Source organism: Crotalus tigris, unplaced genomic scaffold, assembly GCF_016545835.1.
Source record: "Crotalus tigris isolate CLP2741 ecotype Arizona unplaced genomic scaffold, ASM1654583v1 scf7180000018323.1251302, whole genome shotgun sequence".
Lineage (NCBI taxonomy): Eukaryota > Metazoa > Chordata > Lepidosauria > Squamata > Viperidae > Crotalus > Crotalus tigris.
In genome coordinates this window covers 1,074,015-1,093,824 of record NW_024096943.1, presented here as the reverse complement: position 1 = coordinate 1,093,824, position 19,810 = coordinate 1,074,015, and the positions used below count along the sequence as shown (strand labels likewise).

Genomic DNA, 19,810 nt, shown 5'->3' with positions numbered 1-19,810 from the left:
CACATTATTATTGTTGTTGTTTTTGTTGTTGTTGTTATGTTTAAAGATAGGGCCAAATTCTAGAAAAGATTCCCATGAAAAAGACTGATTTCTATCATCTTTCAAGAGAGCATTGGAATTAGACATCCTTCAAAGAAACCTTAACTACCTGAATGGTTTAGACCAGGGCTTTTCAACCAGTGGTACGAGTACCACCTGTGGTACATTGGCACCTGGCAGGTGGTACGCAAACATCCTAGAAAAGTGGTAGCAGGGGAGGGGAATGAGCTGAACCGATGGCAGCACTGCACAAGTCTGAGCGAGAGGTGGCTGGAGCTGCAGGGCTGTCAGGGCTCAGCAGAAGCGCCAGGATCAGTGACAGGCTCCAGCTGGAACTCGGCGCTGATCCTGGTGCTTCTGCTGATCCCAGAAGAAGCGCCGATCAGCTGGAATGTTGCAGCATCTCCAGGGTCTTGTGATTTACATTCAGATGCTTGGCAACTGATTCATATTTATGATGGTCACAGTGTCCCAGGATCATGTGAAGTAACCAAAATCTGCTGCAACCACCCAGCAGACAGGGGGAATAAAAACCAAACACCCCCTCACCCCCCCCCTGCTGCCAATCCTCAACAGAAATGCTCACAACAATGGAAACCTCAGACAGGAGAAAGAGCGCTGCCGGGTGGGCAGGCAGATATCTTACTCAGCTGTGGCTTGGGGGGCACTTTTTTCAGTGCCATTGTAACTTCGAACAGTCACTAAGCGAGCTGTTGTAAGTTGAGAACTATCTGTACTTTATCACTTTTTTCCTTTTTTGGGGGGGGGTCATCACGTTTTTGACATCTTGCTAGGCGACTGATGGTATTTGGATATTGCCATATCCTAAAAGTGGTACAATGGGTGAAAAGGTTGAAAAGCCCTGGTTTAGACATTTTATAGCTCTGGATCAGTGAAAACAGCTAAATCCTGTCAGTGCTTCCAATTAGGATACTAATCGGAAATTTTATTTATTTTAAAAAGTTTCATCTGTGCAAGCATAGGCTCTTATTAAAGGGGGGGGGGTTTTCCCCCAGAATGTAACTCTTTTTCTGGTTCATTAAATTAAACCAATCTTTCTAGTATCTATGGGACCTGCCTGGTTACTTTAAAACAAAGTGGTCTCCCCTGAGAACTTATAAATAAGTTTTCTTTCCCCACATCCTACCTTATGTTAGAAACTTTCTCAAAGTTTTAATAAGGCCCTTGGTGCAGTCACATATAGTATGCTTTTGTAAGGGAACATCTTGCTAATAAGCTCTGTTATATCAATTCTCTGGATAGACAATTATTATTTTTAATGAGAAGACAAGAAAGTTGCATGTTCTACTCTGTGTTTTGGACTGGAGATGGTTGGGTAACTATTTTTTTCATAATAATTGTATTAAAAATTACAATAAAAAGATAAAATTAATACAACACTTAGAAAAGAATAAACATAAAAATCAGAAAGCCCAGACAGGGAAAAGGGAAGAAAAATAGAGAAGAAAAAAAGAATATAGTAAATAAAATATGTATACTGTGGGCACAATTATTAGGCAAGTTGTATTTTGTAGGATTAATTTTCTTGCTGAACAACTACAGTGCTCAATCCAAAATGGTAATGAACCTCAAACCTGAATATTTAAGAAAGTGAAAGTGAGGTTTTGGCTTTCTCAGGAGAATATTTATTGAGCGACTCCTAGTGTGCAGAATTATCATGCAGCTAAATGAAAAACAAAAATTTGCCCATCTCACACATTTATTTGCATCTGTTAAAGAGAGAATAATAAACAAACAACTCAAAATGTTCAAATAAACATTTCTGAAATTTCAAAAAAAAAATCAGTGACCAAAATAGCCACCCTTCTTTTTAATAACAGTCATAAGCCTTCCATTCATGGAGTCTGTCAGTTTTTTGGTCTATTGGCAATCATCATTTTGTGCAGCGGCAACCACAGCATCCCAGACACTGTTCAGAGAGGTGTAATGTTTTCCTTCACCGTAAATTTTCCATTTAAAAAGGGCCCACAAGTTCTCAATAGGTTTTAGGTCAGGTGAGGAAGGGGACCATGTCATTATTCTTTCAACTTTGAGTCCTTTACTGGCTAGCCACACAGTGAAGTACTTCGATGCATGCGATGGAGCATTATCCTGCATAAAAACCATGGTCTTCTTGAAAGATGCAGACTTTTTCCTGTACACTGCTTGAAGAAAGTGTCTTCTAAAAACTGGGAGTAGGTTTGGGAGTTGATTTGGAGTCCATCTTCAACCCAAAAAGGTCCAACTAGCTCATTTTTAACAATACCAGCCTATACCAGTATCCCACCTCCACCTTGCTGGGGTCTGAGTCAAAATGGAGCTCTGTGACCGTTACTGATCCAGCCACGGACCCATCCATCTGGTCCATCAAGAGTCACTCTCATCTCATCAGTACATAAAACCTTTGAAAAATCTGTCTCCAGATATTTCTCGGCCCAGTCTTGCCATTTCAACTTATATGTCTTGTTCAGTGGTGGTCGGGTTTCAGCCTTCCTTGCTTTGGCCATGTCTTTGAACACTGAACATCTTGTACTTCTGGGCACTCCAGGCAGGTTGCAGTTTGGGAATATGACAGCACTGGAGGATAATTTGATTCTTCTTGAATCTTTGGCACTTAATGTGCATCTTTTTTTCTCAACACGTTTCTTGCAACCCTGTTGATTATTTGCAACAAAACGTTTGATGGTTCTGTGATTGCGCCCCAATATCTTAGCAAATTCAAGAATGCTGCATCTCTCTGAAAGACTTTTTTTACACATTTTCACTTTTCAGAGTCAGTTAAATCTCTTTTTTGCCCCCTTTTTCCCAAGGAAAAGAAGCTGCCTAATAATTATGCACACCTTGATATAGGATGTTGATCTCCTTAGGCCACAACCTCCCACATTACACAAATACACATAACCTGATATGCTTATATCCATTAAGCATTCAGGTTTATAGAGCTTAGAAGTGGAAAATATGCGTGAAAATGATGATATGGCAAAATATTTGCCTAATAATTGTACACACAGTGTATATGTTTATGTATATGCATATGTATATATGACATCTCCCTATAAATAATTTTAGCAACTTATTAGAAAGGTAAATATTTCGGTGCCAGTTGTGTCCGACTCTAGGGCATGCTGCTCATCTGTTTCTTAGCTGAAAGAACCAGCATTGTCTGAAGACAATTTCCATGCTCATGTGGCCAGCATGGCTATATGCCAAAAGCGCAAAGAATGCTGTTACCTTCCTACCAAAGTGGTACCTATTAGTCTACTTGTATTTGCATGCTTTCAAACTGCTAGGTGGGCAAGAGCTGGGGCAAATAATGGGAGCTTACCCCATTGCATGGAGCTAGGGTCTCGAACCCAGGCTGTCAGCTTTCTCATCTGAAAGCTCAGCAACTTTAACTGCTGAGCCATCACTTATTACCTTCTCTTCAATACCACAAATGCATTTGTTTATGGATTTGTTTATGGATAAGGGGTGGGATATAGAAAGAAGAGTTCATTTGTGATGTTTAACAGAAGGTAATAAACTTATTATCTTCTCTTAAATACCACAAATAAACTCTTGTTTCTATAAACAAATCCATAAAACATCAGCATCTCAGTCAGTCAGCAAAAGTTCTTTAAGAGTAACCAGAGATATGATATCTATTTTAATCTTGACCAAATAAATGTTCAAAATCTTGGTCTTTAATCTGTTTAAAATAGTGTCCTAGAACTTGATTTCTTTTCATTTCTGCTTCATTCTTCTCACCAAAGCTTTAATATTTACAAGGTTATTGGAGAGTTGTGACAGAATCCACTATACTAGTCTTTCCAAATGTTGAACATTTCAAGTAAGTTGGTCTTCCATTCCAAGAATTTCCAACCTATATATCACCCAAAGCCCACAAAGCTTGAGGGAGCTAAGCTGGCAAAGAATCCTGGGACCTAAAAGTGTTGAATAGTGGCACAGAATAAGTTCTAGTAATGTCGTGATGTGCTCCTGGCATTGCTGTCAGCAGGGACCCAGTAGTTACTTTCCAGGGCTCACAGGACCTTAATTTACTTTTTAATGTTACTGTTGATCATTTGCTATCTTTAAGTCATGGCCAAGGAAAAAGCAACAACTTTATGGTGTGTATTAAAGAAAAGGGCAAGGAAATGGTTAATGGTAAAACTTTTTTCCTTATTTCTGGTCCTCCCCGAGGGCTTATCAAAATTCAAGTCATAATGAATATAACATGGTGGTTGTGAAACATTATACGTTATCTTCTAGGATATAGATCATGTGTAGTGTTTAATGAAGGGATGGAGTGTAGTGAGGAGTTGGGTCCCCAGGGAGGGAGGAGGTGCATTCCAGAGGAGTAAGAGGTAACTCAGCCCAGATGCTATTAATGTAGAATAATAAACAATCACTAGAATAATGATGTGTCTGCATAATTACTGGAATAATGCTGTGTTAGTAGTATGTGACTAACCTAATGCGCATTGCACTTGGATACAATATATGTAGCAAACTCTCCATTGTATACCCGTGAGAAACGGACCTAATGTATTACAATGTGTATTTCAATGTGTATTCCTTTGTTCCTGAGAAAAGGAAAGTATAAAACTGAAGTCTGAACCCACCCTCGGGGTTCAGAATTGCTAGTTGCTATTGCTTCTGAACCTGCGCAATAAATCTCTCTGCTAAAAAACCCTCTGGAATTTGTAAGAGTCCTTTCGTTTTCCAGAAGACTATGTGTACAAGACAGCCCCTCCCTAAAAGCTCACAGAAGATATTGTAGATGTAGATCGCAGAGTGCTCAGTCTGGCAAGATTTTGTCTATAGGTAAAGAACTCAGTTTTAAAGAACTGCTATCTGCCATTCTTGATTTGGGGCCTGACATCAATCTTGCCAGACTGAAGCTGAATTTGCCCTATATGTGAATTTGATGTAATTGTCATTTGCTGCTGTTCTTAGGTAATGAATTAATCAAAGCTGGTATTTTTCCTGGAATGTTCTCTTGATCCTTCCTCACCCCAGTTCCTATGGGATCACAAACAAACACTCACAGATGAAACACAGTTAATGGAGTTTTCAGGCCAAGTTATACTTCCCCCAGTTCCTGTGAGATCATAAATAAAAGCTCACAGATGCATCACAATTAATGGAACTTTCAGGCCAGGTTATACATCACAGATTTGTATATCTGGCACAGCTCTCATAAAAGACCAGAGAAGTTAAAGTTCAGAACTAAACTCTCTCAAATGCATTTGTTGCTGATTTGTTTTTCATTGGTAGCTAATTTATATTGAAGGTAAGTCTCCCACAGAGGGCATTGCTTTAAGAGCCAGTGTATGTTGACACTGTGGTTTTTCTTAAATATTTGTTCACCATTTCCATGGTCACATTATTATACTAAACTCTCTTTCATGCTCTCTCTTATATATGTGGGAATGTTAACATGGGATAGAAGAACAGTAGGAGAGCACTCTTTATGTACCTGAAAAAATGTCATACAAATGCCTATCGCTATTCACATATCATTCCAAAATACCAGACATGGAATACTTGTCTTTATTATAGAAAAGGAAATTTTGTTTGAAAAACTTCCTAACATTAAGAACAAATCAACAATGGAAGCAGTTAGCCATGACCATTTAGAGAGATGGTAAACCATCTTCATTGGATGTGTTCAAGAAGAAATTACACAGCCATCTTTATGAGACGTTTTAATTTGGATTCCTACACTGAGCAGTGCACTGGATCCTTCCAATTCATGATTTTATGAATACTGCCTGAAAACCAATTATAGGTGAAGCAAGGATTGCCTTATTCCAAGTCTTCATATGGATGGTCTAATTTTCACAGTATGCAAACAACCTAACAAGCAGATGATTGAAATATTATCTAGCTTAATGCATTATTGAGTTAATTTGGATGTTTTATTGTTTTACAATATTTTAGTAGAAATTGAGTGAATGAACAAACAAACAAAAAATGAATAAATGAATGAATGAATTGTTGCACAGCTAGTAATTGCATTAGACTAGTTCCCAGAAGCTACTGTCAAAAATTTGAAGGACTGAAAATAACATCTATTTCTTTCACCTCTAAAATAAAAGGCATCCTCTCCCATAGAGCCAAGGCTAAAACTTGTATCTTCCAGCCATTATCCAGCTGCATCTTTTACCACATTCAACTGAAATGATTTATGACTAGAATGAGAGAAGGTTATATCCTGAGCATCTTTACTTCTCTCTATCGCCAATGCTATGATTAAGGAGAAGGTCTTTCAGAGTTATTTAATCTGGACACTTTTTACTGCTGAAGGATTTCAGGACCCAACATTTAAAAAGTCTTATTCTGAGGTAAAATGTTTGAAATTTAAATATTTAAATATTATTTGGGAAATAAAACAAACCATCCTCAATGGAAACTCAAGAATGTGCACACTATTTTTGTATTTATTTTTTTAATGTATGTGAAAACCTCCAATATGCCAGTGCTAGCTGGCGGAACATTCTATCTTTCCCAAATTAGCATCATCTCTTCTCCTCCATTGCCCCTTTTGTTCCTTGCCATCAAGTGATCTGATGATTCTTCTTTTGCAGCTTGCTGATAAACGTTCAATGAGAAATCATGGACAGGTGAGTCACTAAAGCAACTTTATCTTACAGAGCTTAGCTGGAATGTTTTGTTTTGTGTTATGCATTATTAAAATTTAAAAATGATTTTTAAACTGTTAAATCTTTCCAGTTTGCTTTTGAAAAAGCCAGTCTTGATATTCATGATTTTAATGCAATCAAATAAAGGCAATTAAGAATGCAATCCTATAGTCTCTGGGAGAATACAGGATCCAGTCAGATTTTCTGTAAAAAGTTTTCTCCTTTACAGTGATCAAAAAGCTCCATTCCTCTCACAGCCTTGCTACTGATCTGATTAATTCAAAGTAAAAACAAGATATGCTAGGAACATATAAATAATTGAGCAGGTTTCAACCTGCTAGAACTAAACCCTCATTAAATTTTGAATGTGATCCCCCACATAGGGGAGAAGTCATATCAACTCTGAAGCTGGAATAGTTAATTTTTCTTCTTGTTGGAATCAGATCCAGAAATATACTTTTGTTAAATTTAAATTTATTGAATTAAACCTGCCCTCCACCTTACAAGTTGGTGCAAGTCTTGTAGGACTTCTGATTTGAAATAATCCATCACAGATCCTCTTCCTACTCAGTGGGTTTGTGTGAGTTGCCACTGCCAATCATTTAAAATGAATTCTAAAAACTGTGATTAATAGTTTCAAGAAATCAGTAGAGTAGAAAAGTAATTATATGGCATTTATTCAGTATGTTGCACAATTTTTAACCCAAATCATCTCTGATTCTCTCCTTTTTACCTTTCACTGGAATGAAATCAGGAGGTAGAAAGGGGTGATAACTAGATTTAAGAAAATATTCCAAAAAAAACCTCCCAACAGAAGGAATGGAAAGAAGGAATGATTGAGCTCTGAAGCCGGCTCAAAATCTGGAGCCAAAGTTGGAGTGAAGCTGAAATCAAAGTGAAACAGGCATGGAAGCAGGGAGCAGGAGCCTACATTCAGAAGCTGCTTTCCTTTCTAGTATTTTAAAATACTGATAATGTCTACTAAAAGTTAGCAAATGTATATAATTCATTTCCTAAAATAATCAAACCTCTTTCCAATCTGACCCAAATATAGCAGGGCTTCTCCCATGCTGCTACCTGTTCATTTGTCCTTTTGGGGCAGTCAAAAACAGAGGGCTCAGCATGGGTGGAAGCTTCTGAGTTTGTGCACTGTTGCATTACTCTTGTCATCTGTTTACCCCTTGGCAGCCTTCCAGATAAACAATGTGTAGGTTACAAAATACCAGCTTAAAATGAAATCTATTAGTTTCCTAGCCCTTCTCACTGTTGTAAGCTGGGCAGAGTCTATGGATACAAAATGGGCAACAAGTATGTTTTATAAATAAATAAACTATACCTAATCATTAGTTACACATACAAATAAAATAAAACACTTGATAAACAGCTTTTAGGTGTTATTTTTTCACCTAAATGCATAATTAACTTGGCATATTTATTATACAGTGACTCCTTTTTTTATGACTGAGTAATCCCTTATTTCAAGGTAGTTGGGGCAACTGGATGGAGCTGAATGTTTACTTATTTATTGTTTATTGTATTTATTATACAGTAATATCACTTGGAAAATATTATTAAAGATGCAAGCTTAGCTTAGTATATTTTTTCCTCCTGGGATCTGGAAACAGAGTTTGTAAAAGCAGCCACAGATCTGGAGTCTAACTTGGAGCAGGATGGAGCCCCAAAGCCTCTCCAAAGCCACAATGGCAAAATTTAGCAATGTTTATAATGGAAAATGAAAATGATGCTTAAAACAGAATGACGACTATTATATTATAAAAGTAATGGCAAAGTTTGTACACTTTACACTTTACACTTAAATGGATGAGTTGCTGGTAAAGAACAGATCAGAAAGACATATGATTTAAACTGAATGTATAGTTTAAATAGAATAATTGATATGCAACAATGGGAATATTAATGGAAGAAAACAGTCAGATTTGCAGCCAATATTTGTCAGCCATTCATAGTAGACCAGATTAGGAAACGAAAACAACACAGGGTAATATTATTTTTATTATAATGTTATAATAACAGAGTCTTTGCAAGTCTGAAATGTGCTTTCCCCCTCCGTCCTGTTGTCTTTGTGAGAGGCAGGGAGGATCTTGTTGGAAAGGTTTTGTTAGGTTATAGTTCTGCTCTGGACTCAAGTTTCTTTTATCTGACTGTTGTCTCTCAAGGTTATTCCTTCTGTCCCTTATAATACTGCGCATAGAGAAAATTGGTATAAGAGGTTCTATCTATTACTCCAGTGTTGATTGTGGAAATAGACAATTCATTGCACTATTTGGAAATGTAACAATCATGTTGGATCACTTTTTCCTATCAGTTAGTAGTGTTGTAAAACCCAGTGATTTTGAAAAATGATTTGTCAGAGAATGAAACAAACTTTAAAGATAGCTTTCTTTTCTCAGCTTCTTCTTCTTGTGCCATATCCGTTATTGAACGTTGGTGATCATGTTGGCGATCCTGTTTTCATCAGCAGCCGCACAAAAAAGTGCTGCTGAGTTTTGTCCAAACCAATCCCTTAGATTTTGAAGCCATGAAAAATCTAAGGGACTGGTTTGGACAAAACTCAGCTTGCTAATTTTTAATGAAATTATTATTAATACTAATATTCCTACAGGGAATACAAAACAAAATGTTTACATGGTAACAACTGCTAGGATTCTTTATGCTTCTTACTGGAAATTATGAACAATCCTTTCTGCAGAAGAATGATTCATTAAATTAGAGAAGCATGCGCTAATGTCAAAACTAATTTCATATCTGAAAAACAAATCTGACATAGAATAATTTGGAAATCAGTTTTGGATCAAAATCTTATAAATGGGTTGTATTGTAACCCAGGCTTGTGGCTTTCCTAACATTAAATTAAAATATTTCATTACATTATGATCTGTTAAATTCCCCGTTTTCTTGACTAGGCAGAAATTATTGCAATTTTTAAAATTACAGTCTGTACCTTACAGTTTGAATCATCTTTATTACAGTTAATTACTGTAGGTTTAACATTTTATTTATTTTAGTATTGATTTAAACCTCCAAATTGATATGCCATTCTAATAGGCAGATTTATATCTTTATTAAATCCCTTTGCTTTATGCTGCTGAGCTGGGGCTAGTCTTTGCACTGCACTATGCTGTAGCCCAGGGGTTTCTTGCAGACCCACAATGCCACAGAATGCCAAGAAGCCCCTTTGTCCTGTGCTGCTGGGGCTGGGCTTTACACTGTGCTGCAGCTTGCGAGCTTCTTGTAGACCCAGAGCCACAGCTTTGTGCCATGCTGCTGGTGCTTCCCAGGGCACAGCAGCTTTGGGTTGAGTTGCTGGACAGGGGTGAGGCATACAGGGATGGCTGCAGCTTAGAGCTGCATAGTGACTCCGAGGCTTCTTGGAGCTTCAGAGCTGCAATACCCCAGGAAGCTCCTGAGCTGTAGTGCCTTTCAATGACCTTCCTGCACTCGTATACATGCCTGCATGCACCTCACACTCTCTCTCCCCAGATTCCCTAAGCTTGTGCCGCACTGTAGCAGCCGCAACCCATGTGCAGCCTGCGCTGAGCCTCCCAGGACTTTGCCATCCCCCTATGGTCTCCTACGCTTCTTTGGGAGTCCCTCAACTTCCTGCTTCCTGCTGAACAACCTGTTCATCTAGAGTTACAATGGCCACTGGGATTGCCAGGACTGATGTTGCTAAACAACATAGTCATGTGATGTCAGACTTTACAATGAATCGCTTAGTGATGGATATTCCAGGCCCAATTGTGATCATAAATTGAGAACTACTTATTGACCAGCAGCCCTCTACATTTAAGGCACTGGGGACCAGATCACTGGAAAAAAAAATTCCACGGATTAGGGAGGTCATGGTTTCAAACACTGCCTAAATTCTGCACATGCACAGGTGAAGCTTCACTCGCTGGCATGGCCTGGTTCCTAATGGGCCAGAAACCAGTCCACAGCTCGGGAATCGGGAACCCCTGTTGGAGGCAGATTAGGGGTTGCACTGATGGTGTCGTTTGCTTACCTCTAGCTTTCTGTGTATGCATCTCTGTGTACGTTTGCTTACCTCTAGCTTTCTGTGTATGCATCTCTGTGTACGTGAGTGTGTGTCTATGAGCAATTTTATACATACATAATCTAATCTACCAACGTTTCTGCTTTCCTTCCACTTTTCTCTTAAGGAAACATCTTTGTTTATATTTTATGTTTTGCAGTTACTTTTAACCTTATGCCTATTTATTGTGATGTACCATATCTATGGTTTTGTTTGAAGATCTCATAGGCCCAGCCACAGTTCCTCGGAAGGTGAAAATAGAAGCACTGTGACCACATTCATCCTCCTGGGCTTTACAGAGGAACCTGAATTGAGTCCTTTCCTCTCCAGCATGCTCCTTCTCCTGTATGTGCTCACAGTACTAGGCAATGGGTGGATGGTCACCTTGATCAGAATTGAACAGCGTCTGCACACTCCAATGTACTTCTTCCTCAGCAACCTCTCTCTCTTGGATCTTTGCTATTCCTCGGTCATTGCACCCAAGGCACTGGAGGCTCAGCTACAACAGGGCAAGGCTTCCATTTCCCTTCCATCTTGTGCAGTTCAGATGTTTTGCTTTACTACTGTGGTGACAACAGAATGTTTTCTCCTGGCAGCCATGGCCTATGATCGTTTCCTGGCCGTTTGCCACCCTTTGACCTACACCTTACTCATGACCCACAAGAATTGCATTTGCCTTGTGCTGGGGGCTTACAGTTGTGGTTTAGTGGGTTCCATCATTCAGACTAGTGGAGCTTTCCGGTTGTCCTATTGTGGGCCAAGCCATATCAACCACTTCTTCTGTGATATCCCTGCTGTCTTGAAGCTCTCTTGCTCTGACACTCAGCTTTCTGAAGTAATCCTTTCTGTTTCCACAACTGTCATTGCCATAGTAACCATCACTACTATCTCTGTCTCTTATCTCCGGGTTTTGTGGAATGTCCTCTGGAGCCACTCTACTCAAGGACGACAAAAGGCCCTCTCCACCTGCTCTTCCCACCTGATCACTCTGAGCCTCTTCTATGGCACTGCCATTTTCGTATATGCTCAGCCAAGGAACAAGGATGGATCACAAGATCAAGGCAAGGTGGTCTCTCTGTTTTATACTCTGGTGATACCTCTTCTGAATCCAGTCATCTACAGTCTGAGGAACAAAGATGTGAAAGAGGCTATGAAACATCTGTTGAGCAGGAAGATCCTGGCCATGAGGTAGGTTGGAAGATGGAAATGATTGAACTTCAGACATAGGTTTGCCTTATGACAGTCTCAAGCATAGGCTGGTGGTGTGAGAAGTCTCATGAACCAGTTAGTGGATTGCGTCTCCCCTTTATCTTTGTTTATTCAGGGTCCCTATAGTCCATATGCAAATGGCTAAGAATTAGACTTCTTATTTCTGAAAGTCTTAATGACCATTTTGCTTAATGGCCTGGTTGCTGGAGCAGAACGCATGAGCTCTTCATAACATTTTGTTACAAGGAGTCTCTATATAGCTACTGTATAAATGTTTTTGCATTCTGCTTGATATTCCTGGATTTTGACCATAATAAAGTTTATACATTCATCTCTTCATTCCATCCACCATTCATTTTTAAGTTGCACCCTTAGCAAGTTAGTATTTAATCAACAGACCATACATAATTCCGTAGCTAATTAATTAATTTTATTAAGAGGCAGGATTTGCATTTAAAGCTTTTGAAAGAGCACCAATGACATTAAGGCTTTTTTTTTTTTTAGTTATTTAGGATCACATTCTCCTGATGCAACAATCCTATCAAATGCAATTCAAACGCTATTATTCAAAGACCCTCTGCAGTATAAAAAAAACTGCAAGTAAAGCTGGGCTTTGGGCAATCAATGAAACCCCTTCATTATAAAGCTATTCAAGAAACATCCCTTCTTCTCTGTTGATTACTTTGGCTGACCAAGGGCATGGATGGCTGCATTTTCCAGCACCTCCACTTTCTGCCCATCTTTTGCTGGCGTCACTGCAATATTGACCATTGCTCGGGCCACTGTTGTGACAGGGATAGACATATATGTGGGAAAGAAATGGGCTACCACTCCTAGGGCTTTCCTGGCCATCCATTCACCGGGCCGAGATTCCTGGCGATCGCATAGCAGCAGCCTAGGGAAGAGGGGCAGAAAAGGAACTTCTTTCATCTCAGTTATATGTTACCTGGCTTTTATTGCTCTCAACAAAGCAGCAACAAAAAGATAATATTTTCTTATTCGTAACAAAGAAGTGTGTAGCAAGATCACTGAAAAACAAGCCATGGAAGGATGAGATAGGAACAGTGGGTTTTAATACATGAACGCTTCATTATAATGAGTTATTGTTTGGTTATTGATACAATGCTTGATAAAATAATAAATAATAAAAAAATAAAAAAGACCAGAGAGATGGTGAAGAAATCAAACTTCTTGACAAGGCAATATCTATTGCTGGGGATGCCAAAACTGACCAACTATAGAAAAATCCTTAAAAAGAAAAAGATAATACTAAATTGTGTTTCCAGTAGGGCAAAGGTATTTGCCCAAGCTAGGAAAGGACAGCCGCACCATGGCAGCTGCATATATAGTTCGGCTGAGAAAGCAATGGCTCTGGGAGAGGCTGTTGGTAATTCCTGCTATGAATCTGTATGGTTCAAATAATACATTGAACAGCCACAGGTGAAGCAAAATGGTTCTCTGTGACCTGCAGTGTGAACTTTGGGTTTGCCTTGGGAAGGCCAGGGCTTACATTTCTGCTCATCAATGAAAAACAAAATAAATAACTTACTCATTTGTATGTTAATCTGCTTCATAGATTGTGTGACTCAGACTGCATCCCCAATTACATACAAAATAAACTCTTAAATGTGTCTCGGCATAAATGATACCTGTGGTTTAGGTTCTCAAATTTACTCAAAATCATCACTAGTATTAGTTTTGACCAATTTTCCTAACCGTGTGTGAATGGAAGTATACTCGTACTTCCATTCTTGGAAATCAAAGCAACATTTTAAAATTGGATACATTGCAACGAAACCTTTCTACATCTACACTGCTTATTTGGTGTACTCTTGATTTTACTAGCCTACAAGAGGTAAGGTTATTAATTTTTTTAAGCAACAGCTAAACAAGCAGTTGAATAACTAATTTTGTTACAATGAGAAACTTCAAATCTTAACTAATCAGCAACACTCACGACTAATACAACTTCCTATGTGATGGAACGAGCATCCTTGTTCGTCCATCAGATTCATATGTACAATATACTTACGCCGGTCTAAATATGGAGACTCTGTCAAATCCAAGTGCCTTAATCCTGTTTTCTACTTCACCCTAAAGAGGAAAGGAATAAGATAGCCTCCATTGGTTGAACTCTCTCTCCTGTTAAAATTAAACAGAACCTGGGAACCCAACCAGGAGAGAACTCTGAAACCAGTTGGTTCTCTCACCCACTGCTTATCTCATTTTGCAGCCCATCAGACATACCTTGGTCTTTAGATAGAGGAATCTGCTGGAGCTATCTGCACCTTTGCTTGACTCTAGGATAAAGTGGTGGCAGCCACCGGCTTTGGCTAGCTTTGCTGCATGTTCAACATAATCACGGTCAACACGCACAAATCCATCCTGCATTTAGAGAAAGAAGTATTTACTTATTTGAAAAAGTCTCCCCTTTCCAATGACCTGGAATGAGTTAGAGCCTATCTGACATATCAAGAGATGACATATCAAGAGTTATCTAACCTGGGACTTCAGGGCTGTTTCATCTCCAAAACTATGTTTATGACAATCAGGCACCTCAAAAATTGCTATTAATTTTAATGTGGAAAGAAAAAATTAAATACATACCGATCAGAGAATAGCATTATGTATAATTATGCTTAATTAAATGTAAATGCAAATGAACTGAGATCAAATTTATTTTTTGATCTGTTGGGATCTTCCTCCACCCTTCTCATGCGCTCCAATTAAGTACAACCATTGGCGCAACATATCAGGACGGTTTTGCCATTGCTGGTACCATGAGGCATCCGGCACGCATGCCAGCAATTTGACACCCCTGTTCTAAAGTCTTCACACCTGTTCCTCATCAGGCCAACTCATTCCCTTAAAATGCCAAGCAGCCACTTCAATTTTCTGTCTCTCAGATCCCAAGGAACTCACATTTTCCAGTTTGGTTCCTCTAAGTATATGGAAAGTGCAATTACCATCAGTACCCAGAGCCACTAGATTTGTAGTCCAATAATAACAGGAGGATGCCAAGTTGGGAAAGACTGAAACAATCCATGAAATCCCACCTGCCAGCAAATTCCACTCTAAGGTGTATTTTATACCTCTTAACTTCCTTTCAATCTTCCACCTTTCTCAATTCTGCCCAGACCCAGGTATTGACCTATTTTTCTCCTCACCGCTCCAGCTTTGGCTCTGCTTGTCCCCAAGCAGCAGAATCCTACGTCATGTCCTTGGAAGGCAGCAGCAGATTCATCTAGCTTCTCAAAGTCAACAACTTCTTGGACCTGGAAACAGGCAGGACAGACACCCAAAAAAACAGACGTGAAAGAAAGAACTGGAAACTCCAATGAAGAAAATTAAATATATGTGTCTCTCTGCTTCCCAAAACAAATGAAGACAGAACATCTCCTAACTAATGACGAAATCTTAAGTCATGTTGAGAAGCCAAGATGAAATTATCAAACAATCAATAAAATATACATATTAAAATGCACAACCTGGACAAGGCAGAGAAGGGATGCTGAAGTTTCCTTCCAGGTATGGTGTGATAAGGGGGAGCATAGAAGCAAATGTTTTCTACTAGGCTCCCTTCTTGGGGAATAAGCTACACTCTGAAATAAGAAAAGCACCCTCACTGCTGATGTTTAAGAAGCTACTTAAGTTATGGTTATTCTTGGGAGCATTTATGAACGGAAGAATTGAATAGATTCATGTACCTGAGATAAGTTGGAAACAAATCAAAAAGAGAAGCAACCTAGAACTAAGAAGACATTTCCTGACAGTTAGAACAATTAATCAGTGGAACGACTTGCTTCCAGAAGTTGTGGGTGCTCCAACACTGGTGGTTTTTAAGGAGAGATTGGATAACCATTTGTCTGAAGTGGTAGAGGGTTTACTGCTTGAGCAGGGGGTTGGTCTAGAAGATCTCTAGAGGCCCTTCCAACTTTGTTATTCTGTTATTTTTTTATATCTATATGTAAACAATTATGTAAACCATTTAAGATTTAATTGAAAGGAGCATAGAAATGTCTGAATCAAGCGTGCCAGTAAGCTAACTTAAGAGCTACACCATATAAAAAGAGGCTCCAGTATTTTGAAATACCAGCAACTGTAATGGATATTATAATCTAGTACATAAAAGACTGAAGACAATTTGGTTCATCCAGTTCTTTTTTATATGGCAGTTTTCTTTATGGCACCATATTCTTTACATTGTTTATGTAGTATATTATGTCCTACATAATTAGATTTCCAAATTCCTTTAACCATTAGCGTTAGTAAACGAATAATTATTTATACAGTAGGTATTTAAAATTGCTTTATTGTCATATATTTTGGATAGAGTATTCAATAATATTTTCAATTACTTAATGTTTTTGATAAATTTGTAAGGTGTTCTGTTGGTATAGAACAGAGAAGAATAAAATAAAAGATATGTAATATATTATTAATGACTATAAATATATTTCATCAACATTACTGTCAAGAAATGTTGAGAGATAAGGCTGGATTTTCAGGTAGCATAGATTTACACTATTTTTTCTGAGCACTAGGTTGAGGATGACTATAATAATATATAGCAAAAATCCACGTGGCTAGCATTTAGAATGCAAATTAGGTCCAGAGAGACCCAGCTTTAAATCTCTGTCCAGTTCTAAAGGGAATGAGAAGGTGGACAAAAACATAAAATTTAAAAGAATGTTTTGTTTCATACCACATTACTGTAAAGAGTCCCTTCTAAATTTAGCTTTCGGCGGCCAATGAGGGTCACACGAGAGAATTTTTGCTGCTTTAAGATTTCAAGTAGCAATACTTTCCCAGTTTCTCCAGACGCACCCAAGATGAAACAGTTTTGTTTCTTCTGTTCTTCTGAACTGGGAACCGCCATACTATTGGCAAAAAACAGCAGTAATTTTTTTTAATGGCATTTACAATTCAGTTCTCTACGTAATGCAGATGTTTAGTCCCAAGAGATTCAGTGACAATTTCTTTCCCAAAAAAAACTATACAGGATTGCAACTTCAACTTCACAAGAAATCAATTATTTGAAAACTGATAATGAAAATGGAAACACAACATGTTGGAACAGGTAGTGTTTAATTTCTCCAAAACAAATCAAAGCAAAACTTACACCAAAAACAAAAACAACTTTTAAAATTACTGCCAGGCCATCATATGATCATGGCATGCCACATGCAAGATCTATGACCAGAAATTAAGAATGAGATTATGCTGTCAGTGAACTAGGCAATATTATAGCTACCGGTATATAGATAGTCCTTGACTTACAACCACAATTGAGCCAAAAATTTATGTTGCTAAGTGAGTTTTGCCCCATTTTACGACTTTTTTGCCACAGTTAAGTGAATCATTGCAGTTGTTAAGTGAATCTGACTTCCTCATTGACTTTGCTTGTCAGAAGGTTGCAAAAGGTGATCACATGACCCCGGGACACTGCAACCGTCATAAATATGAGTCAGTTGCCAAGCATCTGAATTTTAATCACAAGACCAGGGGGATGCTGCAACAGGCATAAGTGTGAAAAATGGTCATAAGTCACTTTTTTCAATGCCGTTGTAACTTAACAGTCACTAAATGAACTATTGTAAGTCTAGAGTAGAATTACCTGTACTGGGGTAGGCTGTTATATTAAGATTAGAAGAATAGCCTTAACCAATATATAGCTAAAAGATTCTGTATTTGGAAGAAAATTACTACATTTTACCTTCCCATAAGTGAAAAATGGGCATTTTCCTTCTTTCTGAGACGTGTACGGTATCGTACTATGCCTTTTTTTTTTTTTTTAATTTAAGAGCGCCCCAAGAACCAACAGATTTCCAGATCTTGTTGAACTACATATCCCAGAATCTTTCACCACCGACTTGCAGCTGCTGGAAAGTGTTGTTCGACAACTTATGTAGCAATCGCTCCCGGCTATCAGGGCGGGGCAGATTGGTAAAGGAAAACAAGCAGCTATTTTTTCTTTAAGAAATAATTAGCCTCGCTGTCTTTCTTTGAGAACGCGGTTTCTTTCCCCCCGAGAAACGGCCCACGGGGAAACATCGCTTTCGCACCAGGGCAAACAGCCCCTTCCCGCCTTCTCCTTGCTTTTTCTTCCCGGGGTCCTTCTCATTCTTCTGGCAAAACATCCAGCAACTTTTTCCTCCCGGGACTTCTCTGGAGAAGCTCCTACTAGGCTAATTACAGAGAGAGAGAGAGAAACCCTGCTGCAACCATCTTTACATTCAGAAATACCGCACCTGGTTTACGTGCCAGGTTCCAGTTGCATTTCAGGCGTCTGGATTGGCCACTCACTGGGGGGGGCTTCGGCTGCTGTCCCAGCGGAGGAAGCACCGATCGCTCAACTGCCACGAAGTCTCGGAGAGAAGCCCTGACAGAGCAAGAGAGAGAACAGGGTGCGAACTCCCGTGTGCCACTGCCCGCGAGGGGACGCATGCGCAGAACCGTGCTGCCGCTCGCTGAAAGGGATTCCCACCTGGAGGCGTGGTTGAGACACGTTAATTGAAGTTAATTAAATTACTTGAAAAGATTACATTTGCTGTGATCAGACATACACTGTTAATTTATCATATTTTTTACTGTTGATTTTTTTTTCTAGCCATGAAAAGGCGCTCTAGGACAAAGAACAAAATGAAATGCTCAGAATTATAATGAAATTTAATTTGTATGTTAAAGCTACTATTTTCCTCTCATATTGTACTATTTGGCCATTAGAAGTTCTGAAGAGTTTCTTTAATTTCTTTTTCTTAGCATTTTAACCTATTTTTTAAATGGATAGAAATTATAAGCATTATCATTTTTGTAACAGAAGTAAAAGGAGACATAATAGATGTTTCCAAATTGGAAGAGTCCAGTTTGATTCCTCTGTTTGTTCAACCTAAATTGAGGGATTTAAAAGAAACAGATCAAATAGAAGAGGAGGTGGAATTGCTCTCTATATAAGAAATAACCACATCTCTACAGAAATAGAGCACAACAATGATGAAAACTGTATTGAATGCATTTGGGTCAATATAAAAGGGGGGGATGAATTGCCATCTATGTGGTGAAAAGAAGTTTAGAGTGGAGGAAGTGGTTGGACTTATCTGCTAACGCGTGCATCTTACTGGGAGGGGGAAATCCGTGCCTCCAAAGGGGGAAAAAAAGAAAAAGCTCCAACTTGGTAAGGCAGGAGAGAGAAGTGAATGTGCCGCAGCAAGCTTGCTTCGCAAAAAGGCGGCTACTCCTCTCTCGGGCTGTGATGAAAAAGTTGTAGCTCGAATTTGCAAAACCAGTTCGGCTTCTTCTACCGACTACAGAAGAAGACTCTTTGAGATTTGCTCTTTGGAAAAACTTTCCAGAGTTAACTAGTTTCAGGGTAGGGGCGTGCAGTGTAAGCAGACACCCCTTTGAATGTTTCTGTTGGGAAGACAAGCTGTTTGGGGGAGGCGAACGAGTTGGGCTTCCTTTCCTTCGAGGACCAGGATTTTGCGACTGCTTGGTGCGAGTCGAGAAAAGGCAAAGAAAAACAAACTTGGCTTCTCAGATCAGATGACAGCTGGAGAGCAAAGGTTGGGGGGAGCTGAGAAGGTTTTGCTCTCTGGAAAGAGTTTTCCTGCGCTTTAAGACTTCTCTGAGCCTTATGGATCAAACTTAGCAGGGAGATGCCTTCACACAGATTTGCCATTCAAAAACATAAGGCGCGTGTGTTTGCACTTTGGAGGAGGCAGGGGGAATGTATTGCCCATTTGTGCTTTGCAGAAACTAGCTGTAGGCAGGGGAAGGAGGATACGCGCGTTTGCATTTTGGAGAGAGGGGAAGGAAGGAGGGGAGGGAGAAGGAAGGAGATGGGAATGAGAAAGGGTGGTAGGCAAGGAAGGAGGAGAGGGGG

The 19,810-nt window shown here is 39.1% G+C and overlaps 2 protein-coding genes across 4 annotated transcripts; one reads left to right on the top strand and one right to left on the bottom strand.

Moving 5' to 3' along the window:
* The first annotated feature begins 4,789 nt into the window (after window positions 1–4,789).
* Window positions 4,790–12,431, top strand: LOC120311184 (olfactory receptor 1052-like). Of its 3 annotated transcripts, none has more exons than XM_039350389.1 (4): window positions 4,790–5,314; window positions 6,167–6,368; window positions 6,612–6,647; window positions 10,939–12,431. In XM_039350389.1, the coding sequence occupies exons 3-4, from the start codon at window positions 6,640–6,642 to the stop codon at window positions 11,909–11,911; spliced, it is 981 nt and encodes a 326-aa protein (XP_039206323.1). In that variant the 5' UTR covers window positions 4,790–5,314; window positions 6,167–6,368; window positions 6,612–6,639; the 3' UTR covers window positions 11,912–12,431. The 3 variants fall into 3 exon arrangements, with proteins under 3 accessions (XP_039206323.1, XP_039206322.1, XP_039206321.1); XM_039350388.1 differs by having other exon boundaries at window positions 6,123–6,368; XM_039350387.1 differs by lacking the exon at window positions 6,167–6,368.
* On the bottom strand, window positions 12,344–18,383 carry LOC120311185 (oxidoreductase HTATIP2-like). The gene is made up of 6 exons (XM_039350391.1): window positions 18,180–18,383; window positions 16,634–16,808; window positions 15,096–15,203; window positions 14,176–14,313; window positions 13,961–14,022; window positions 12,344–12,823 (listed from the first exon to the last, which is right to left on the bottom strand). The coding sequence occupies exons 2-6, from the start codon at window positions 16,805–16,807 to the stop codon at window positions 12,607–12,609; spliced, it is 699 nt and encodes a 232-aa protein (XP_039206325.1). The 5' UTR covers window position 16,808; window positions 18,180–18,383; the 3' UTR covers window positions 12,344–12,606.
* Between the last annotated feature and the right edge of the window lie 1,427 nt (window positions 18,384–19,810).